This window comes from Rhineura floridana, chromosome 4, assembly GCF_030035675.1.
Source record: "Rhineura floridana isolate rRhiFlo1 chromosome 4, rRhiFlo1.hap2, whole genome shotgun sequence".
Lineage (NCBI taxonomy): Eukaryota > Metazoa > Chordata > Lepidosauria > Squamata > Rhineuridae > Rhineura > Rhineura floridana.
In genome coordinates this window covers 171903734-171928619 of record NC_084483.1, presented here as the reverse complement: position 1 = coordinate 171928619, position 24886 = coordinate 171903734, and the positions used below count along the sequence as shown (strand labels likewise).

The 24886-nt window shown below is 40.6% G+C and overlaps 1 protein-coding gene across 1 annotated transcript in view; it reads right to left on the bottom strand.

Moving 5' to 3' along the window:
• The window catches only part of USH2A (usherin), a 766975-nt gene that overhangs the window by 36746 nt on the left and 705343 nt on the right, over positions 1-24886 (bottom strand). The window contains exons 62-63 of the mRNA XM_061626123.1: positions 18536-20052; positions 16127-16436 (exon numbers count right to left, since the gene is read on the bottom strand). Of these exons, the coding sequence (XP_061482107.1) occupies positions 16127-16436; positions 18536-20052 (1827 nt within the window). The remainder of the gene's footprint in view (positions 1-16126; positions 16437-18535; positions 20053-24886) is intronic.

Here is a 24886-nt window from a genome sequence, read left to right as displayed (position 1 = left end):
ACAGAAGAGAAAAGAAAAACAGAGCCAATTTATTTCATGGGAATATATGTCCCTTAAGAAGAGGCATGAAACTTGACCTGCGTGTAAATACCCAACACTGGGAATGGAGCTACAATTTCACTACCTGAAAGACATTTGCAGAGAAAAGTTGGATTTAAACTAAGTTAAGGAGTATATGAGCTAAGTCGGGTGCCATGTTATATTTATTTTAGGCAATGAAGGCCAGTGCTGATGTTAGGCTACCATACAAGTTAATAACAGCCATCTCTGGAAGTTGCAGTGCTGCATTCATGATGAATACATATAATTCTCATTTGAGAATCTTAAAATATCACTGAAGTAATAGACTCAGGTCTATGCCTTCCGTCTATAGCAGGGAAATGGGAACAGAAAGTGCTTGCACCTTCAGTTGTTTGACTATGCATTGCCTCTTTATAATTTAATCTTACATCATGCTGGATAGACCCCAAATCCAATCCCCTGCCAAAATCTCTGTCATCGTTAGAAGGTGCACAGTCTTGAGAAAGCCATAAGAGGGCTCCAGATTCATCTACACAAGCAGTAATTCAGATGTCTTCATCTTCATTTTCTTGGCCATGTGCCCAGACAGCACTTTGAAAGAAGGGAAGGCTCAGTAGAATCCATCTACTTAGTGAATGAAAGAATTCTAGACACAGTGAATGGAAACTTGTTTGGTGGCTGAAAAATGTGCCTTCATAGAGCCTTGTCCCTGCAGATTGGTAATGTAATGGCCAGATGACACCAGATCTAAAAGGGCAGCCAAAGTGGTATATCAAGTGATTGTACTACAAACCTCAGCTGTAAGATATGGCATAAGATATGGCAGAAGCCATTTCTTTAAGTGACTGTCTACACAGCAATCTCTCCATTGCTAAATGACCCACTGGGTTTCCCTCAAAGATACAGAGGAAGGTTTTGTAACAATGCTAGAGCTAATGCAAAATGGCCCAAGCTTTAAACATTCTCACTTAAATGAATGCAGTTCCCAGCTGTCCAATGAGTAAGAATTCCTCAAGAAGATGCTGCACAACGTCTTCATTTTAACTTTCAGGAAAATGTTATGTAAAGGACATCTTTGTAATCCAGATGTAATTGTATAATTTTCCATCTAATAACCGAAACTGAAGTAATAGTGGGATATGTATTGCCAGTGGACCCTCTAATTTTGTTATTTGGATAGAAAAGAGACAGGGAATTAGCCCAGCATTTATTAGCCCACCTGTCAGAATGATCATAATTGGAAGAAAATAGATTGGAAGAATAGATAATCAAAAGTTTGGGATATTGTATATATGGTTAAGCTTACAATTTTGTCAGAGGTAGAGAAGTTAGACAGCCAGATTACTTTTTTTAGTGGGAAAATGCAGCGTTTTCATAATTTATTGATGCAACAAGATTCAAGATAATGCAGATCCATATTCATTACTTGGCCTCCAGATCTATCAATACTCCCAAGCTGAAACCCTCCTTTAGAAGCAGTACAAGCTTTATGATTTTTCTACATTTTACCTCATTTTGGTTTGCATGTTTGTTGCCTGTTTTCAGTCCTGACTATTTGTTTATTATTGCTCTTTCTTCTTCATTTTTTAGATATATTACCAGGACTGCAAATAAAAAGCATTAAAATGTTTAGGGCTATATTCAACATAGCCTTAAGGCAATCATTCGGTCAGTGCAAGGATTTCTCCTTGTGCAACAGAATGATCTCCCCCTCTCCTCTCCCCATGCACCACCTAAATCTGCTCTGGGGTTTCCCAGAACTCTAGCAGATAGGCGGCCTAGAAATAAAATATTTATTATTTATTATTATTAGCACTAGTGCAAAAAGTTAGTTGAATACTGCCTGTAATTTTCCTTGTTACATTATTTTTGGATTGTTAGTCACCTTGAACATGGGATAAGGCATGATATAAGGAGACACACAGACACAAATTTTGCAGGTCATACAGTTTCACACCTATCCCAAACAACCCATCAGGTGAAAGGCCACTTGGCCTCCAGATCTATCAGTACTCCCAAGCTGAAATCCTTGTTTAGAAGCAGTGCCAGCTCATTTAGAATAGGCTGATCTTAAACATTCAAGATTGGGACCTTCTGAAATGTTGAAGCTAAGCGTTGGAAGCAGAGTGGGTCACTGTTGCACAGAAGCTAGCAAACACTGGTGAAATCTGGTGAAACAGCTCTGGATATATGTGTCTTAATGATGCAAAGTCTTTAAAAACAAACAAACCACACTAGAGCTTCCAGCATTTGTTCTTTTCATGGTGAAGAGGTACAACAAAGTATTTATTCATGGTGGAGAGGTAGAGCAAAGTATCAAATTAAAATTTGATTAATTATTATACAGCCACAAGAGTGGCTGTATACTACAGCCAGTGTGGATTTTTCACATTCCGCAATGTTAAATTGAGAATACACACAGCATGCCATTCTTTGTTTTGATCTTTGATTTTGTTATACTTATTGTATTTATATATTGTGCTTGTTTTATCTCTTATGTACACCGCCCAGAGAGCCTTTTTGGCTTAGGGCAGTATATAAATAAAATAAATAAATAAATAATATTTAAACCTTACTTAAAGAAAAGGTTACCACAGTTTCAGCCAAACGTTCCTTTTAATATTCTAACGCATCAGTAACGAAGATGAGATGCAAACATGTTTAACTGCAAAAGGCAGACAATTTAATAATTTGTTTCCTATGGGTACATAATGAGATAGTTAAAACATTCCCAGGAGAGAGATAAGCAGATATTAAAAGGTCTTTCCAATACCTGTAATGGCTAAGGGCAACAGCTAATTCAATAGATTCGATCAAAATCACTACTTCTTTCAGTACTGCTGATTTATTACTTTGGCTGTAGTTAGTCATCACTCATTTTAGTTTGCTTTTCAGTGCTCATAAATTATGCCTTATAAATAAAAAGATACAATCAAGGAAATCATATCAATTCATCTACAGCCCTGGGGTGTATTTTCCCATGGCACTCACACTAATGTCTTTTTAAAAGATAGGCTTGTCATGGTGTTTAAATATGTCAGAATCACAATCTACCTAAGGAGGTCTTGTGAGAGCAAAGCCTTAACAGGCTCATAACTAATGTGGAGGGACCAATAAATCAGATAACTTTGTTTGGTTTAATGAATAAATATAGATTCATAAACAGCCTACTTGTTCATAGAGGTTTGAAAAGGCAGAACCTTTGGTCTGCAAAAATGGCTCTTGCACTTGTGTGATGGCAAGCCAATTTCTGGATAACTTGAGCTCAGTTTCCCTTCTGACAACATACTAATTATATTGTACTATATACAATAATTATATATAATTATAATACATAGTTAATAAAATAGTTAATAATGATATATAACTACATTATACAGGGTATACTAACTATATTATTATTATTATTTATAAAATATTTTGTTTAATGTATTTGTACCTTGATTTCCCATCCCTACAAAAATAAAGACCAACAACAAACAGGCAATGAAAATATTTTTTTTATAAAATACTGCATTACAAAGTTAAAGAAATATGGAAACAAGAACATCAACATGAAGTGGCTAGCAAGTAAAACCAGGGGAATATAAGGAAGGAAACCAAAATGCTAGAAAAACAAGAGTTTATTTGTAATCCAATTTGTAATCAGAAAAGGCGTTTGCAACGGTGAAAGCAGTTTGCTTATTGGAAGAAACTTCTTGCCAGCGTTTATTCCCCTGATGAAGGCCTAAATACACAAAGGCTGAAACGCGTTGGGCTTGGATTACAAATAAACCCTTATTTTTCTAGCATTTTGGTTTCCTTCCTCATATTCACATGGAAACAAGAGCAAGTATTACTCCCCAAAGCCCTTGAGAAATAAAGATCCTTTTACTTGTTTCCTATACAAAGGCCAATAATACAAAGCCATATCTGCAAGCTTCCTTTAAACAAGGTGCCACTGTAGAAAAGACCCTGTTTCTGGTAGATGTTGCTCTCACCTCTGACAAGATGAGCACCAAGAGCATAAGACATGATTCACTAGAAAAGACAGTAATGCTGCAAAAAACAGAAGGGAGTAGAAAAAGAGGAAGACCAAACAAGAGATGGATTGATTCCATAAAGGAAGCCACAGATCTGAACTTACAAGATCTGAACAGGTGGTTTATAACAGATGCTACTGGAGGTTGCTGATTCATAGGGTCGCCATAAGTCATATTCGACTTGAAGGCATATAACAACAACTAACAACAATAACAAACAAGAGGTTCAAATGAAATAATTTAATATTAAACTCTACATTCTATTTTTACAATAAGAATAGAAAACTATGATCTCTTGAGTGTGCTCAAACAGACCAGTTATTGTGCGTGGGTCTCCACAGATTTCCTGTTCTGATCGTTGTTCCTTGTGTTCCATCAGAAACCATTCTGGATAGTCCCTAACTTTTTGGAGGAGCATAACTACATAAAGTGGAAAATTGGGTTTTGGAAGTCCCTGAGAATTGGCAGAAGCTCAGGTAGATCCTGGCCTAGACTTAGAAATACCAAAAAACTACAGAAGTAGTAACATTTAAAAAGTATCAGAAGAATCTGCTGCCCATAGGCTATGAGCCATAAATCTATTAATTTTTAGATCACATTCAATCATTCTGTTGAAGCTGGGAGCCATGTTCACTGAAATGTGTTGGTAGTAGGCTACAGGTGAACAAAATAAAATACAACGCATATTTAACATGTAGAGCATAGTAAGAGTCCTGCTGGTCAGACTCAGAACAAAAGGCAATCTAATCCACCATTCCAATTTCCCACAGTACCAACTAGATAGTTCCAAGAAGCTCACAAGTAGGGCATGAGGGCAATAGCCTCTGCCCGCTGTTTTCCCTTCCCTAGAATTTAGTGGAAAGCTCCTTGTGAACATGGAGGCACAGCCATTGATAGATTGGACTTACTTGAATTTGTCTAATTCCTTTCAAAGCATCCAAAGTAGGTGCTTGTTGACCACATCTTCAAGCTGTGAATTTCATAATTTAATTACATGTGGTGTAAGATGAACAGGGCTGGGCCAAGCCATTTTGTTGCCTGGGCAAAGGGCAAGATGGTACCTTCCTCCAGTCCATCTACAAAACCGACTGAACTGGTCATTGAATCTTATTACGGCACATGAGGATAAGAGACTATCCTATGGGGTGCAGGGCACATGGCACACGCACCAGCACTATCCAACACTTTGCTGCCATTTGCCACCTCTCAGCATCTGCCTTTGGGAACGGCTGCCTTACTCTTCCTAGTACTAGGATCAGCCCTGAAGATGTATTTATTTGGTCAGATCTGATTCTATTGCCAATCATTTTCATTTGGTGATCTACAATAAGTTCTGAGTAGGAAGGGAAAATATATTTATCAAACTGATGCTGCTGCTATTTATCCACTCTCTCCCCACTTTGCATAATTGTATAAACCTCTATCAGCATCTTGTAGGATCACAGAATTGTTAGCGTGTATTTATGAGGTCTATAGCCAAGTACCAGTAATGTAGAGTAAATGCCAGTCACACACAGAAGCACTTCAAGTAAGAAGGACTTTTATTGGCAAGTAGCACCAACAGGTCCTATTAGTAGAGTTCAAACACTCACTAGCACAAGTCACCAACAAAGTTGCCAGCATACCGCTCTGCCTCAACACCTTTGTCTCCTTTTACACCCCCACACAGGCTGCTCTCGGCTTTATGGGCTAAAGTGTGAAGAGCTAATCTCCCGCAGCTGTGTCTGTAACGTTTGCCAAGGTTAATCACTCAGCCTTCCCGTTAACTCATTCCTCTCCTGTTTTCCTGGAGGATCTAAAACATTAACTCACTGGTAACATCCCCCCACTTTTGGATTCACAAGGAAATACAGGTTTTGTTACATAATAACTTCTTTTGTTTGTTACATTTTTAACATACATTTTGATCCAGATACATTTCTGTTACATTGTTACATACAGTAAATCAATCAAGGTACATTTTCATCCATATGATCCATCCAATTTCTCCCCCCGTCTAACATAGCGAACCACAGTTTATAATCCTGCGCAGTCCAATCATCCTCTTCTTCATCAGACTGTACCGGTTCTACGGTTGTCTGGGTATTTACTTTAGCTACCGTAAACCTGTCAGGTGGCTTACCCCGGGTTGCCCTTTGTGATCTTCGGGGCTCAGTTTCTGACTGACTCGGCTCGGTTTCTGTTTCTGTCTGGCTTTCCATTTCCCCTTCTACCTTTACATTAACTGTTTCTTGTTTTATCAACGTTCTGTCATGCTCTGTACTCTGTGCTTGTTCTATACTCTCTTCCTCATTATTGCTATTCTCTGTGTCTGTCTCCGTTTCTGTTTCTGAATCAGACTCCGATTCATTTACGCGTGCGTGCTGCATCTGGTTAGCATCATGACTGTGTGTCAGCGTTCCATTATGAAAAATCACTATGTCATCCTGTGAACTTAAGGGTTCAGTGGTTACATTAATTTCCTTTCTGTATGCACCACCTCTGAGTGGTTTGTTACTTACTTTCCTGCTTAGTACTACTCTATGTGAGCCTGCTACCCACACTCTGTATGCTGCTCTTTCACATCCCAGAATGTTCCCTTTAACCCATTTACATGGTTCACATTCATCTTCACCTCGTGCCTCCTGCATGTGAGCCCAGCATGTTGCGCCGAATTCTTTTATGTGTGCATGTTTTGGCTTTTTACCATACAGCATTTCGTAGGGTGTTTTCATTATAGGGCTTGAATACAGTCGATTTAAAACATAATTCGCATACATAATTGCTTCACCCCAAAACCCGGATGATAGATTACAGCCACGCATCATAGCACGCATCATATCCTGAAGGCTCCAGTTACGGCGTTCTGCCGATCCGTTCTGGTGTGGAGAGCCTGGAGCCGTTAAGGAATGCTTAACGCCCCTTTCTTTAAGGTATCTCTGAAATGATCCTGAAAGGAATTCACCTCCTCTATCAGAATGAAGCTGCGTTACCTTAATATTATGCTTAGCTTCTACCCATTTTACAAATTGCTTTATGTGTCTTTCCGCTTCATTTTTCGATTTCAATAGGTACACAAAACTAAACTTTGTGAAATGATCTATAATCACCAAATAATATTTTGCACCTCCCTTAGATTTATTAAATGGACCAGCTAAATCCATACTGAGTAACTCGAATGCTCTTTTGGATTTCCAATCACATTTAGTGCTAATAGGTGTTGCTATTGCTTTGGTTTCTTTACATACAGTGCACTCAACAAAGGTATTACAGGGTTTAAACTTTATGTCTGCGCTGTGCTTAGGCATTAGTTCCAGCGTAGAGTAACTTGTATGCCCCAGTTTTTTATGAAAATCATGAATGCATCCTTCATGTTTAGGTTTGTTTCTTGTTACATTAACAGACACCTTAGGGATTTGCTCTATTACGTAAAGTGAGTTCTTTAGATATCCTTTTACTAATACTTTCCCTTGTTTCCTTATTTCACACACTCCATTAGAAAATAATACATCATATTGCATTGCATTCAGTTTAGAAACTGACATTAAATTTGATGAAATAGTAGGAGCATATAATACGTTTGTGACTAACGTTTTAAGACAGTGTATATATATAACACCCCTCCCAAGTACCTCACGCGTTTTTCCATCCGCTAAGTAAACTTGTTCAGAAGTGGCATTAAGCTCACTAAACATAGCTTTGTTGTTGCATAAAAAATGAGATGATCCAGAATCGATAGTCCATTCCGCATTTTCGTTCTCTCCTTCTTCTTTGTCTTTTGCTGTTACGACTCGTACAAACATAGTTTCTTTACCTCGCTCGGCTTTTCTTTGTGACTTGCAGTCTTTGCGTAAATGTTTCTCAGAACCGCATCTGAAACATTTCTTTACCGATGTTTCTCTGGTGTCTTCTCTCCTCTGTGCTGTGCCTTTTGTGGAATGTTGCAAACTTTCTGTGCGACGTTCCGCCTCACGCAAAAGTTTATCAGAGACATAACTCATTGTGAGCTCGCATTCGGGCATAGCTTCCAACGTGCAAATGAGAGCATCGTAGGATTTATCCAATGAGGAAAGTAACACAAAAACTTGCTGTAAGTCCGAGTATTCCACATTTCTTTCTTGTAACTGTACAAACAAGCCTCAAATAGTTTGTATGTGTTCACGCATGCTTATTCCCTCTGTTAAGCGCGTTTGGAATAGCTTTCTCGCAAGTAGAACTTTACTTCCAGCAGTGGTTTTAATATGAACACTCCGCAGCTCCTCCCAGACCTCTCTTGCAGTTTCTGTTTCTCTTACGTACAGTAGCTGAGAGTCTTGTACACCAAGTATAATAGTAGCTCTTGCCTTCTGGTCTTGGCGTAGCCATTCCTCCGTGGGGTTAGAAGGTGCATCTGCCTCAATGACGTTCCACAGGTCCTCTCGGATTAGCAGCATCTGCATCTTTATCTGCCAGCTTGTGTAATTCATGTCATTTAGACGCTCCAATGGCATACCTGAGGTGTAGGACATTGCCATATTGGTTTCTCCAGGTGTTTAGCTTGACCACGGTCGTCCTGCTGGTTTTTCCTTTCTTCCAGCGTGTTCTGGCTTACTGGTACTGTGGGTTAGCCCCCAAATTCTGGGCCCATAACCCTAAATGTTAGCGTGTATTTATGAGGTCTATAGCCAAGTACCAGTAATGTAGAGTAAATGCCAGTCACACACAGAAGCACTTCAAGTAAGAAGGACTTTTATTGGCAAGTAGCACCAACAGGTCCTATTAGTAGAGTTCAAACACTCACTAGCACAAGTCACCAACAAAGTTGCCAGCATACCGCTCTGCCTCAACACCTTTGTCTCCTTTTACACCCCCACACAGGCTGCTCTCTAGCTCTCGGCTTTATGGGCTAAAGTGTGAAGAGCTAATCTCCCGCAGCTGTGTCTGTAACGTTTGCCAAGGTTAATCACTCAGCCTTCCCATTAACTCATTCCTCTCCTGTTTTCCTGGAGGATCTAAAACATTTACTCACTGGTAACAAGAATCATAGAACCGTAGAGTTGGAAGGGGCCCATAAGGCCATCAAGTCCAACCCCCTGCTCAATGCAGGAATCCAAATTAAAGCATAATCCTGAATGCCACCAGTGTTGTAGAGTGCACCACTGCCCTAGGTCATTGGTTCTGTTGTTGCACCATTCTAACAGTTAGGATGTTTTTCCTGATGTTCAGTCAAAATCTGGCTTCCTGTAACTTGAGCCCATTATTCCATGTCCTCCTGCACTCTGGGATAATCGAGAAGAGATCGTGGCCCTCCTCTGTGTGGCAACCTTTCAAGTAATTGAAGAGTGCTATCATATCTCCCCTCAGTCTTCTCTTCTCAAGGCTAAACATTACAGTTCTTCCAGTCTCTGCTCAAAGGGCTTTGTTTCCAGTCCTCTGATCATCCCTGTTCCCCTCTTCTGAACCTGTTCCAGTTTGTCTGCATCCTTCCTAAAGTGCAGTGTCCAGAACTGGATGCAGTACTCAAGATAAGGCCTAACCATTGCTGAATAGAGGGAAACTAATACTTCATGTGATTTGGAAACTATACTTCTGTTAATACAGTCTAAAATAGCATTTGCCTTTTTTGCAGCCACATCACACTGTTGGCTCATATTCAGCTTACAGTCAACAACAATCCCAAGATCCTTCTTGCATGTAGTATTGCTGAGCCAAGTATACCCCAAGTATCTTCGTTATCAACTAAAAAGCTCCAACCACTTCAGGCTTTTGCCTTTCCAACCCCTTGATCATTGTCATTGCCATGGCAAACTCATTGCCGCAAAGTGAATTAATAGCCATTAAGAGAAGTGAATTCTTTAAAAAGATGAGATAAATTTATGGTTTATATGGATCTGTCAGTGGATAGTGTGATAATAGCCAAATGTGCACCCTTCCCCATTTTCAGATGCAGTAATCTCTGACCACCAGATGCTGAGGATAGAAGCATGCTATTAATATTGGCATCATGCTGTGCTGGCAAACCTCCCTGAAAGGGAGGCCCCTGTGGTTAGAAAGGATGCTGAGTTAGAGAGGCTATTGGTTTAGCCCAATATGGAAATTATTACAAAGTCAGTAGTGCACAAATGCAGTGTTTCCCAGACTTTTCATAGATGATGAGTCATACTTTGTTTTCAGAGAATGACAATGTATAAATCATTTAGCTTGAGTTTTGCTCATTGCTATGTTTCTACCTGCATCACTGTTCTGGACATGTATCCTACATGGAAGGAGCAAGTCCAAACTAGCCACTCAGGCAGAATTTCAATTGCCAGCCTCATCTGAGGATGGTTATTGTGCTGGCTCTCTAGACTGGGTGACTGAATAGTCTAAAAGGCACCTGGTGCATACACATAGCAGAATACCCCCCCCAAGTAGAGCCCAAATAGGAAGACACGAAGCCAGAACAGCAAATCATTCAGAGATGCAAGGCAGCATCCCCAGCAACTGGATGGAAAGTTAATATGCTCTGGTTTGGGAATTATTGTTCTTCCAGATCAATGGCTCTCCAGAGATCTTCCCCATCACCTTATTACTGTGTGTGGTGTGGTGGCACCTACCCTGTGGAATTCCCTCCCCTTAAATATTAGGCAGGAGCCATCTCTGTTATCTTTTCAGTGCCTATTGAAGACTTTTCTCTTTCAACAAGCCTTTTAAGTTAAGACCTATCCCAGTCTGCGTCTGTGTTGGAATTGCTTTTAATATGTTTTTTTAAAAAACATTTTTTTCTAAACAATATGTTTTTTTAACCATTTTAAAGATGTTTTTAAAATTGTTTTGTTTTAATGTATTTTAAGGTCTGTTTTTATGTTTTAAAGTATTTTTACTGCTTTTGTTTGCCGCTCTGGGCTCCTGCTGGGAGGAAGGGCAGGATATAAATTAAATAATAAAATAAATGATGCCAACTGGAGATACCAGGATGAACCTGGAATCTTCTGCAGTGCCCTGCCACTGAGCTATAGTCTCTTCACATGTTGTCCTAAATACATGGACTTTTCCTAAAGCTTCAGAAAGAAAAGGAAGTGGGGGGGGGAGATGCTAAAATTTTCTGACCTCATTTGTGCTGTTAATGTCAAACCAATCAAGTTGGACCTTGATGACTGACAGCATTTTTTAAAGAGTTGCAAAGGGTCCAGCTGAAGTGCCTTACTTTACCTTCATTCAGCTAGAGGAAATTTAGTTGCATTTAAAATTTTATGGCCAGCAAACAAGCCTCTGAGAGAGAGGCAACAGAATCAATATAGTGCTGAAGTGAAATATAAATCTGGGTTTCATCAGCATAATAGCGAAAGCCAACCCTATACTTATGAATAAGGCGTCTCACAGGAAATATAGAGATTGTCAACAATGGTGGTGCGAAGAATAGATCCCTGAGGGATGCCCCCAAATGACATCAATGACAGAGGAACGCGCGCACACACACACACACACACCAGATGACTGCTAGAATATGAAAGTTGAACAGAACTGGTTTCAAGGACTGTCTGACTTGCCTATTTTCAGCGTGGAGCTTAATAAAGAATTAATTCACAAAGTGCAGGTGGGCAAAGACGCATGGCAAAACTGAACAGGCATAGCTTAGAGCTCATCGGAAGGCTTATTTAGTGGGGAAGATATATCAAAGATATATTATTTTTCTGCTGTTATGTGTCCATACAAACTTATCCATCTGAGCTTTCAGTGTGGCTAAAGATCTTGTATGTTCTTTGGGTTAAATGGCACTAGCCCATTTAAACAGTTTTGCACAGTTTTTTGCAGATAAAATTGCTCATATCCATTCAAATTTTACATCATCATTTCACCAGTCGATAGCAGAGGTTTCAAAGTACTCCTTTAGTCAGATTAAATTGGATAAATTCTAGTTGCTGACACACAAGAATGTGGACAGGAGACTTGCTTCAGTTCATCCTGCAACTGGTCCACTCAACCTGCCATGACTCATACTGAACTGCCAAGGAAAACTGATGCATACATAGAATAAATGCTTCTTTGGGAGAGGTCACTGTTCTAGCTAGTTTGAAAAAGACTTCATGATCCCCATGAATATATGGTCATGGTATTATTATTATTATTAATAATAATAATAATAATAACAACAACAATAATAATTTTTTGCTTTTTTCTAAATTGAAAACTCAGAGCAACTTACAATATTAAAAACAGATATAAAACAAGAATAAAACCAGTCTAAAATACTCAGACTACATAAAAAGAAAATCCAAATCCTCCTCACCTGACTAAAAACAATCAGAATATTGAACTCCGAAGGCCTGGGTGAACAAAAATGTTTTTACCTGATGCCTAAGACAGACAGTGACAGACATGCTTTCCTTGGGAAATTATGGAACGATCTCCCTGTGGAGGTACGCCTGGCACCAACATTATTATTTTTTCGACGCCAGGTTAAAACATTCCTTTTCTCCCAGGCATTTTAATAAATTTAATAATTTAATAATTTAATTTTAACATTTTAACATCTCAACTCATTTTAGCATCTTAGTATGCTAGTATATTTGTATTTTAGTATGTTTAAATTTCTATAAGTGGTTTTAATTGTATTTTGTTGTCTTGCTTGTTGTGAACCACCCAGACAGCTTCGGCTATGGGGTGGTATAGAAATTTAATAAATAAATAAATAAATAATCCAATCCAACCCACAAAACCAACTCCAACCTCCCTCAGAACTCCCACCAACCAAACTCTCTCAACTGTCATCCTCTCATTTATACCTTCAGACATTCAAACGCTCAGCCAATCATAATACAATATTATCCAGCATTTCAGCCCATGTACTCCCCCCTCTCACTCAGTCTACTTAACATATATACTCTAATACTTACCATATTTACAGTATTATAAATACAGGGGCATCACAGGGCACATGGAGAAGAACCTCAAATGATGAATACATGGTCCAGGTTGGTTCATGTGGGGAAAGCAGCCCTGTAGCCAGCCTTCCTTCTTAGGGAAGGCGGTCAAATTTCTAGGTGGGGCATTTTGGGGGGAGGAACATAGCATCAGTCAATCCCCCACCCCACTCACTGGGGGAGAGGATGTGAGGTCCAGGCCAGGGGAAGAGAAAGGCAGTGACCTTCTCCCTCCCTCCTCCTCCTCCTCCATGCAGAGAGTGTGTTAATGGGCTAGGTAAATGGGCTATGTAAAGGTCACATTAACAGAAAATTTAGTATGAACACCAGGAATTAAATGACTGGCATATTTTTGTTTCATAAGTAAAAAGGATGTTAAGGATACAGTGAACAAGGGGATACTTGAGTTGGTCCAGAACGCAACAGTCAGATTAGTGATGAATATAGGCTGCCAAAGTGCATATCATAAATACTGCAGGAGCTCTGTTAGTTACCAGTTTGTTTCCAGTCTAATTTCAAGGTGATGCTCCTCACTGTTAATGTTGTGTGTAGCTGGATCAGAATACCCAAAGGAGTGCCTGCTGTCCAGTGAACACTGTATTTACTGAACTATTGAACTCCAGCAATTGATCTGTTGTGTGTTCTGCCTTATTTATATTTGTTTTTCAATAATAAATAGAACATTATGTGCTGTATCCTTGTGTTTATAGAATTCATATCACTTGAGATCAGTCAAATTCAATAGCTTGGCCTATACAGATGGGCTATTCTTTTGAAACAGGCTTTTAACCTCCAAGGTGTGATGGATTTTAGTTGGTTATGTATTGTTCTTCCTGCTATGATCATAATGCTGATGACTGATATTTTTACCCCGTTTGGATATTTCCATATAGATTTTTTTGGCTGTTTAATAATGTTCTATGCTTTGAAAACTGTTTTGAGTTTAAAAATGGTTAAAAAAACAACAAAAATGTTTCTTCAACTGGACACAAGGTAATTCAAGGATTTGTGTATGTGTGTATGTAATACTGTCTTTGGCTTGTATCCAATGGAGTGGTGGGTCAGCGTCCCATCAGTGCAAAGATTTCCGCTTTCACAATGAGACTTTCCCTCACTCCTCCTGCCATGTGCACCCCACACTCTCCCTAAATCTGTTCAGGAGGGCTGGGGGAACCAAAACCAGGTTTAAGGGGTGTAAAGAGGGAAGGGGGGGAAGTCCAGTTGCACAAATGGAAAACCTTGGGCTGATGGGACACTTATTTAGCATTGCATTGGATACCACCATCTGTGCTTATTTCCACTTTTGCACATTTTCCCATTCACATACATTCCACAGTTCATGTTGCTCTCACATAATACCCAGACAGACACTTCTCATACGTGCCTTTCATATGAAAGAGAGAGAATGTACTGCCCTTCTGTCTTTAGAAAAATAAGAAAGGATCAGCTTAGACATAGTCAGGGCTCTCAGATAACAATCGAAAAGCAAAATGGATGTCTTTAGCATAGAGGCATCCTAGGAAAACATACTTGATCTATACGGAGTGACAGCTGGTGCTCCATCTCTGGTGCCTTACAGTTCACGTGTGTACCTTTAATGCATATGCATTAGAGTCAAGCTGTGTCCACCCATCACTTAGGTAGGTGACTCATTCTGGAGACTCAGTGCACACTAACAACATTTTTTACAAGAGCTCTCCAAAAGGTTCTCCAGATGGCAAACGTGACAAAACAGGAACAGTTATTGGGGATTTAGGCCCCAAATATTTAAAAGACTGTCTCCATCCCTACATACCTTGCTGGGTGTTGAGATCAGCAAAGGGGGTTCTCTTGGTAGTTCCACCACCCTCATAAAAACATGCCAATTAAAAAAAAAAATCAGGGGAGAGGAATGCAATTTCAACTTCTCTTCCCCTTAAGTCTCACACACAAAACACCTTACCAGTTAAGAAGGTGTCACACTGCTTCCAAAACAGAGCACCTGATTTCAAATACAGATGCTTACCCCAAGTATAATGTACTGGATAGTTTTCTGAAAAGATTTAACAATTTTGTTCACAAAGAGCCCAACTGCAAGAAGAAAAATTCCTTCTCAGGCACATGAACTGAAAAAAAAAGGTGGGGGGAGAGAGAAAAATATCCCAGCCTCTAAAATAAACTGATCTACTTTGGAAAGAATCCTAGCAGTTACCTCATTGCTATTAAGTTCATTGAAGTTTAAGGAACATTACATCATTTGAAAGAGCAGGAAGTCAAGCAGCCCAAGTTCATCAGTGATGAAAGATGGGTTCCTCCATAATGCCAGGCATTTTGGCACAGAGTTGCCAAAAGGGGGTCAAACACTTCTCAACATCAGCTGTACAGGTTTACTATGATCATACATGAACATTCAGTGACAAATAGGGAAGATCTCCAGAGTTCATTGGGCTTTCTGTTCTGTTCAGAAAAGAAGACATGTGGGAATAATTACTGAAGCAAGAGATTCATTGTAACCTTTCCTCTAAAATTCATGACATGTATTCCTCATACAGTACAAAAGGTACCTGGAATAGCTCTTTGTGGGGCCAAGCCAGACCATACAACAAGAATGGAATTCTGTTAGTAGTGGTCAGTGGTGCGGTGAAGACGGGGGTGGTGTTGCATACGTGGTTTCCAGATGCTGAGGGTCGCTGCTGCTTACCAAGAGGGAAAGGGGGAGGGGCAAGGGGCAGTGCAGGCACGGTGGCAGAGCCAATGCAACACTCCCATAGCTGCAATCGCCCTTTGCTGAGCTCCCTATCCCTTGCCCTCTCAGTAAGTGGCAGTGACCTTTGGCACCCAGAAGCCAGGGATGCAATGGCACTCCACTGACCGTTACTGATCCTGATATGCCTGTACCCTATGTGGGAAGGAGTTACCATTGCATAAAATAAAAAGGGCTGAGAGCATTCATAAACATTCAACATCATGCCCTTGGAAACATGCCAACTTCTTTACATCACAAAATTAAGTGTGTGCAAAATGGAAATCACTGTGCCAAAAAAGATGCTGGCTATATTTTATACTCATAGATCTTTGTGATTCTTTGATCTATTTGGAATGATCTGTAATAATTTTTCAGCGCATGTAGCCTTTTACAGTATATTAGCAATTTGGCAATAATAGATTATTAACCATTTAGCAAGAAAACAGAAATTTTCATAGTACATGAATGATTAGGTGCTCATTCTGTATGCATCATACCTGATATTCATATTCAGTAAAAGGCAGGAGTGTGCCATCTCTGAAGGTTGTGGATGAGCCATTATAAACAAGCGTCGGATGTCTGAGTGTTGCCTGTCTTCTGTAAAGCTCATAATATAAGATCCTTCCATTTGGCTGCTTTGGGCCTGTCCACAGTATTGACAGAACAGATTGCCCTCCATCACTGCTGGATTGTACATCTATGAGAGGGGCTGGCTGGATTTCAGGGGGTGCTTCAAGAGTCTGTACAGAAGTCCATTCACTGGAAGTGCAGCCCAGGAGTGTGCAAGCTTGTACTTGGACTTCATACCTTGAGAAACACAAATCAGAAATCAGTAAGTAGAATGTAGACTATAAATGTATATATTGCACATAAATATAGCATAAAATAAAGGCATTCAAAAGAGATATGCACAGCAGTTCTTGTTCTGCATTTAGACAAGGAAGCAATGCTTTCTTCCAAAATGAATGGATATCATTCCTTTTCCTCCTTTCCTTTGCTCTTTTGATAGCATTTGTGGTGCAAGTTAAATGGAGTCCCTCACAATCATAATGGTCTCACATACATGAAGGCCCAGAGCCTTTAATGCACATATGAAGCTCTTGCATGAGCATTTCCCCCATTTACTTCAGTGGTAGGGAAGAGCTGGAAAGATACACATCCCTTTGTCTCCTTTACTGAAACAGCTGCCCAAGCTTTGTGTATGCATTGCAATCTCCAGCTGATGGGAGTTGTAGTCTAAAACATCTGGAGGGTACCAGACTGGGGAAGGCTGAGCTATGGAGAACTCTGTGCGCATGGCTATCCATGATGCAGGCAGAACTTAGATTTTATTCTGCCCATGTTTTTATTCAGAAAATATTGATGGATATCAATGAGACTTTTTCTGCACAAATTTAGATGGCTTTCCCACTTAGCAGAGGAAAGCAAGCCAAAAGAATTTATTGAAAACCTTGAGAATAAGAAGTGCATCGGGCCACTTCCAATGAGTTTGCACTGAAAAAAGGGGATAATCCTTTCTGGAAGAAAACAAATGAGTACTCCTGGATATCCTGCAATTCTGAGATTGCCATGCAACAAAATGCAGGGAATGTGATGTGCACATACAGGCTATACATATGTTTAGAGTTGAACAGTAAAAAAAGTAGGAGAGTTTTCTGAAGCTATTGACAACAGGTCCTCTTCTAACTGGTCAGCTAGTAGCATATTAAAGATCCCATTGACAAGCGCTACCTTTAAGAAAAAGAAAAACTGATTGATCCAATAAACTCTGCTGGAGACTGAACAGGTTTCACCATGGATAATCTACTGTGCACCTGGATCAAAGCTGCTTCAATTGTCTTCCATTCAGTACCAAGAACCAATCTGAAGATAACTCATGCTTTGGGAAATTCCTAATGTATTAGTAGGATATTTTGGCAATGTCTACTAGCCTAACTTTACATTCTGAAGGTAGTCAAATAAGAGCTCCTCCCTGCCTTCTGCTAGGCCTATTTCTTCATGACCTTTGGTCTTCTGCATCTTGAAAGTGCCAACCTCCTAATTCCCATTTACCAGTCAAACTCAGCCTTTATAGCAAAATGCCTCTGAATCTCAGTTGTTGAGCAGGGAGTGGGGAATAACAGAGGAGCCTTTCCTTCTATACTGATGACCTTCTACATCCTGCTCGATGTCCTCCCAGAACTATTTGGCTAGTCACTGAGGATACTGGACCAGGTGGATTTTTGGTGCGGTGCAGAAGGGCTCCTCCTCTTCTTTTTCACTTACCTCCCCTATCCCCGCAATTTCCCTTCCCAATTTCCACAGTGCTTTAATAGTTCTACCTTCTTTGCAAAACAAGGTGGGGAAATGGCAGGGGAAGGGTGGATGGTGTTTGAAAGAAGAGGGAGTTGAAACATTGTGTTGAGCAGATTGGAACATAATAAGGTGGGAAAGAATTTCTCTCAGGTCAGATTGATTAGTAATACTGGAAATATTGTGTTAGACAGGGCCATGCTTGGATTTCATGCCAAACCAAAGATGGAGAATCTGTGGCCTTCCAGATGTTGCTGGGCTCCAACTCTCATCAGTCCTAGCCAGGATGGCCTATCATCAGGAATGGTGGGAGCTGTAGCTGTGGTTAAGCAACAATGGAAGCTAACACTTCTAAATGTCTCCTCATGGCTCTGCTGAAGGAGAAGAGAGAAGAGAGGAGTGCACAAGTCCAAGGCTTGCTTGGGCTTGTTTATGCCACAATAAACTACAGTTTAGCATGACAGCCCAAATTGTTCACAGGGAGCTGGCACTCTTTCATCACCTGGAGCTGTCCGGCATACAAGCATTTCGTTACTCCTCCTTTCTTCATGTGGTATACCATGATCAGAATAATTTGCAATATTAACTCATTAAAGTATGTGTTCACAGCTTACCTGTGATAGGGTTTTAGTTCTGCTAAAGTGTAATAACGTCTCCCCAAAGAAACCTGACTTGAATCCAGATGGACAGTTTTCTTTTCCGGTTCAATAAGGTTCTGCAGAGTGATTGTATAACTGATTATATCACCATTGACTTTTGCTGGAGGATCCCAAGCAACCAAAATTGTCTCTGAGGTCCATGCCTGCAATCTAGGAGGTGACATTCCAGATGGGGCAGAGGGATTCATTCTAATTGTAGCTATAGGACTCGTAGCACTTCCTTGGCTGTTGTTTGCAGTAACAGCATAGCTGTACTCTTTTCCTGGAGTTAACATAAAGTCATGATAACGAGTATCCAGTCCCAGATAAACCAGAGATCCATTTCTCCTCAGCTCATAGCTTTGGATTTTACCATTTGGATTTGCAGGAGCCTTCCATGTGATTTCTATCGATTCTGCACCTGTCACTAGCAAGCTGGGGGCATCTATGTTAAGTGGTGGAGCCTCCATTGTCCAAACAGATTGGGATGCACTAGCTGTACAGCCTGCATTAGTACAAGCAACAAGCATGATGTCATACTTGGTGTAAGGCTGTAGATTCAACACTTTTCTGAATAAACTTTTTCCAACATAAAGCTCTTCACCATTGAATTTTAAAATGTACTTTGTTATGTCTCCATTTTGAATTCGAGGTGGTGACCAAGATACGTTCATTTGGGTGGAACTCAGACCTTCTAGTGTGGGAGGGTTCACTAATGCTGGAGCTGCCTCAAGTGTTCGTATACTGGTATGGTCACTGGTGGAGCAGCCTCCCATGGTACATGCAGTGACTGCATAGTGGTATTCTGAATATGGCAGTAATTCTTCATCGGTGTAATTGAACGTAGCTGCATCAAAGCTAAAAGGATATGGAACATTATTTCTTTGCAGCCTATATGACTGCAGAATACCATTGGGTTCTTTTGGGGAGGACCACAAAATCACAATTTTGTTGGGGCTTCTTGGGATATATCTCAAGACAGGTGCAGCCAAGCCCACTGGAGCAGCTTGGCTGGTCTCTGCAACAGACCAAGAGCTGTCAGTATAACCTGCTGAATTCGAGGCACGTATTTTATATTCATATCTAGTCCATGGCTGCAAATGTTGAGCAATATATTCAAATGTATTGCTCCCAGTGTTATATTCTGTGAAGACATTTTTCTCTTCTTCTGGTGTTGCATTGTTCCCTGAAGCATTTTCTTCGGTGCGTCTCTGAATAACTTCATAGCCCATTATTTTTCCATTTGAATTAATTGGCTCAGACCAGCTCAGTCCAATGCTAGTTGCGTTCACCGACTGGATTACAGGTGCCAGCTGAGATTCAGGAGGGGCTTCATCTGTCCAGATTGGCTGGGGTGAAGAGCGAGTGCAGCCAGCTACAGTGCAAGCTTCAAGGACTAGAGTGTAAAGAGTAAACGGCTCAAGGCGCCTGAAGAGAAACTGACGAGACAAACCACTGTATTCGAGGTTATCATCATTGAAAATATTGTAGGTCTGAAAGGAAAAGTACAGATATCAACAAAGGCTATACATCACTGGCAGTTGGTGGCTCCATGTTGGTGGGGCGTGGAATCTGCTCTGGGTTTTAGTCCAAACTTTCAAGGAACTGTCCAAGATGCTTTCAGCTCTTTGAAAGCTTAGACTAAAACCTATAGTGGATTCCATTGCCCCACAGAAAGGAAGCCACCAGCTGCCACTGCTATACATAACCAGTAAAACATTAACAGCCATATCCTAGAGTATAGGCCTGCACAGCTTTCAACAAGCAAAATGCAGCCCAACTGTAATGTATGGCAGCCCGTCACAGGCTCCATAAATATCCTGACTTCTTGGAAACACAAAAACAGGACTGTCAAGTACCCAGCAGAACACAATAAATGGCTTGTGGAATGCTATCAGTTTGGTGTGGGCCCCTGACACCTAGAACATCTACTGTAAATTCCCTCCCTTCCCCCATGCTCCCTTAGCCCCAACCTCGCTCTCTGTAAGATGGGTAGAATAATGATGGACTTTATTTGCAGTGGCATTGGCAGAATAATTTCTAAAATGTTTACAAACTCAGAAATAAAATCAGTTGTTTGGGGATATTGAATAAGACCCGAGTTAGGAAAAATCATGAATTTACTGCCACCTTTTGGGGAGACACAATACAATCATAGTTACACTAAAATCGTAGATTTCTGAATTATTTTTGACAGGGCAGCAAAGCACTCACTTCTCCACCAGGGAATGAACCATAAAGCTCCTTCTCTAGCCTACCTTCCTAAATGTCAATCATGGCTGTGACTTGACTCATTGGCTAAAACACTGAACGGTGAGAGCAGATTAATTTCTCACAAAACTAGTTTATGGAAATCCCAGATGAGGTCAGACAGCCCCCTCCCTGTTGAACCTCTGGTGCCTACTGAAGAATTTGTTTTATTCCAGCAGGCATATTAATCAAATTTTGATTTTATAATTTTAACCATTTTCATTGTGTTGAGATGCTTGTACACCGCTTAGAGACTATTGTAGTTAAGTGGTATATAGGTTGTCAAAATAAATCAATAAACAGGCAGAATAGCACCTGCACATTTTGCCCCTTATCTCAGGTTCTTCAAAGGCTAGTTTGCTTTTCTTAAAAAAAAAAAGAAGGCTGGGAAACTTAAGGTTATGGCTCACGGGGGGTTACACCCCACTTGACCCCACTGTGGACACCTGTGGTCTCAGCCTAACCTGCCTCAGATCTTGTTGTGAGGGGAAAACAGAGAGGAAAACTAATCTGTCCTATCCTGTGACCTGGAAGAAGGATGGGATGCAGTCTATATTGTATTGGGCTTGTGGCACTGAAGCCCCTGACAACGACTGCTCAGGAATCTATACAGCCTGCAGTTGAATGTCTGTGACAAAAGGGCATATTGTCAGTTTGGCTGCGACTAAAATTTTACTTGGAGATTGGGAAAAGTCCTGAGAGGTAAGGAACTGAAGGTCAAACTACCTGTTATATTACACACACTTAAAAAAAACAAATCAGAGCAATCAGAAGGAGCAGCAACCATCCCTTGCTCATGTTTCGTTTATGAGAAGCTCTCCTCTCACTTTCCCCCCTCTGGGAAGCACAGCTGGGAAAGCAGCAAAGTCTTGAGTGGTAAGGAACCGAAATGGAAATGGAAATGGACTGCCTTGAAGTCGATCGCAACTTATGGTGACCCTATGAATAGGGTTTTCATGGTAAACAGTATTCAGAGGTGGTTTACCATTGCCTTCCTCTGATACTGAAAGGCTGTGACTGGCCCAAGGTCACCCAGTGAGCTTCATGGCTGGGTAGGGATTGAAATCCTGGTCTCCCAGGTCGTAGTCCAACACTCTAACTACTACACCATACTGGAACTGAGGGACCAACTAAACGTTACATTCAACTGCTTTTAGCTGCTTTTCGTTTAAAATAAAAGTGGCAGCATAAAGCATGTTGCTGTTTTTTAAGTATGCTTAATTTTACATTAGTTTGGCTGAATGTAAATAAGATCAGACAACAAATGCAAAGGAAATTACAACACTATGTGCTGTGTAATGGCCAACCTACTGCAATTCCGTCTGATGCAGGATATCCCATTGCTCATAGTAACAAATATATACAGCTGTTTGAAAGTCTAATACATCAATCAGAAGACCATCAGTTACAAAATGATTACTAAAAACCTGTGAGATTTAAATTTAGCTGAGACACTGCAAAATTAATTCTGAAGTATGTATGGCAAAAAAGAAGAGGCCCTAGCATTTCACAAACGTCTTCCTGCAGTGAGCATGAGAATCTCCCTAGGAAGTTTCCTTCGAGCACTTCCCGTGTAATCAGTTATACTTTCATCAGAATAATTTGGGACAACATCGCTCAAGGCCACATCCAGGGTTGATGGGGCCCATAGCAAAGAACTATCCAGTGCGGTCCCCACAAAAGTTCCTGCTGGGTTCATGAGCCTTAGGAGTTTGCTTGGATGGTGTCAGTAAATATTAGACAGGCACTATCTCAGTTATCTTTTCAGAGCCTACTGAAGACCTTCCTCTTTCAACAAGCCTTTTAAGTAGAGACCTTAATCCTAGCCTGCGTCTGTGTCGGAATTGCTTTTTGAGATTTTTAAAAGCTTTTTAAAACAATGTTTTAAAGCTTTTTAACAAAGATGTTTTAAAGATGTTTTAATATATTTTAATGTCTGTTTTTATCATGTTTTAAGAACATAAGAACATAAGAAGAGCCTGCTGGATCAGGCCAGTGGCCCATCTAGTCCAGCATCCTGTTCTCACAGTGGCCAACCAGGTGCCTGGGGGAAGCCCGCAAGCAGGACCCGAGTGCAAGAACACTCTCCCCTCCTGAGGCTTCCGGCAACTGGTTTTCAGAAGCATGCTGCCTCTGACTAGGGTGGCAGAGCACAGTCATCATGGCTAGTAGCCATTGATAGCCCTGTCCTCCATGAATTTGTCTAATCTTCTTTTAAAGCCATCCAAGCTGGTGGCCATTACTGCATCTTGTGGGAGCAAATTCCATAGTTTAACTATGCGCTGAGTAAAGAAGTACTTCCTTTTGTCTGTCCTGAATCTTCCAACATTCAGCTTCTTTGAATGTCCACGAGTTCTAGTATTATGAGAGAGGGAGAAGAACTTTTCTCTATCCACTTTCTCAATGCCATGCATAATTTTATACACTTCTATCATGTCTCCTCTGACCCGCCTTTTCTCTAAACTAAAAAGCCCCAAATGCTGCAACCTTTCCTCGTAAGGGAGTCGCTCCATCCCCTTGATCATTCTGGTTGCCCTCTTCTGAACCTTTTCCAACTCTATAATATCCTTTTTGAGATGAGGCGACCAGAACTATACACAGTATTCCAAATGCGGCCGCACCATAGATTTATACAACGGCATTATGATATCGGCTGTTTTATTTTCAATACCTTTCCTAATTATCCCTAGCATGGAATTTGCCTTTTTCACAGCTGCCGCACACTGGGTCAACATTTTCATTGTGCTGCCCACTACAACCCCGAGGTCTCTCTCCTGGTCGGTCACCGCCAGTTCAGACCCCATGAGCGTATATGTGAAATTCAGATTTTTTGCTCCAATATGCCTAATTTTACACTTGTTTATATTGAATTGCATTTGCCATTTTTCTGCCCATTCACTCAGTTTGGAGAGGTCTTTTTGGAGCTCATCGCAATCCCTTTTTGTTTTAACAACCCTGAACAATTTAGTGTCGTCAGCAAACTTGGCCACTTCACTGCTCACTCCTAATTCTAGGTCATTAATGAACAAGTTGAAAAGTACAGGTCCCAATACCGATCCTTGAGGGACTCCACTTTCTACAGCCCTCCATTGGGAGAACTGTCCGTTGATTCCTACTCTCTGCTTTCTGCTTCTTAACCAATTCCTTATCCACAAGAGGACCTCTCCTCTTCTTCCATGACTGCTAAGCTTCCTCAGAAGCCTTTGGTGAGGTACCTTGTCAAACGCTTTTTGAAAGTCTAAGTACACTATGTCCACTGGATCACCTCTATCTATATGCTTGTTGACACTCTCAAAGAATTCTAATAGGTTACTGAGACAGGACTTTCCCTTGCAGAAGCCATGCTGGCTCTGCTTCAGCAAGGCTTGTTCTTCTATGTGCTTAGTTAATCTAGCTTTAATAATACTTTCTACCAGTTTTCCAGGGACAGAAGTTAAGCTAACCGGCCTGTAATTTCCGGGATCCCCTCTGGATCCCTTTTTGAAGATTGGTGTTACATTTGCCACTTTCCAGTCCTCAGGCATGGAGGAGGACCCGAGGGACAAGTTACATATTTTAGTTAGCAGATCAGCAATTTCACCTTTGAGTTCTTTGAGAACTCTCGGGTGGATGCCATCCGGGCCCGGTGATTTGTCAGTTTTTATATTGTCCATTAAGCTTAGAACTTCCTCTCTCGTTACCACTATTTGTCTTAGTTCCTCAGAATCCCTTCCTGCAAGTTCAGGTTCAGGGATCTGCCCTATATCTTCCACTGTGAAGACAGATGCAAAGAATTCATTTAGCTTCTCTGCAATCTCCTTATCGTTCTTTAGTACACCTTTGACTCCCTTATCATCCAAGGGTCCAATTGTCTCCCTAGATGGTCTCCTGCTTTGAATGTATTTATAGAATTTTTTGTTGTTGGTTTTTATGTTCATAGCAATGTGCTCCTCAAATTCTTTTTTAGCATCCCTTATTGTCTTCTTGCATTTCTTTTGCCAGAGTTTGTGTTCTTTTTTATTTTCTTCATTCGGACAAGACTTCCATTTTCTGAAGGAAGACTTTTTGCCTCTAAGAGCTTCCTTGACTTTGCTCATT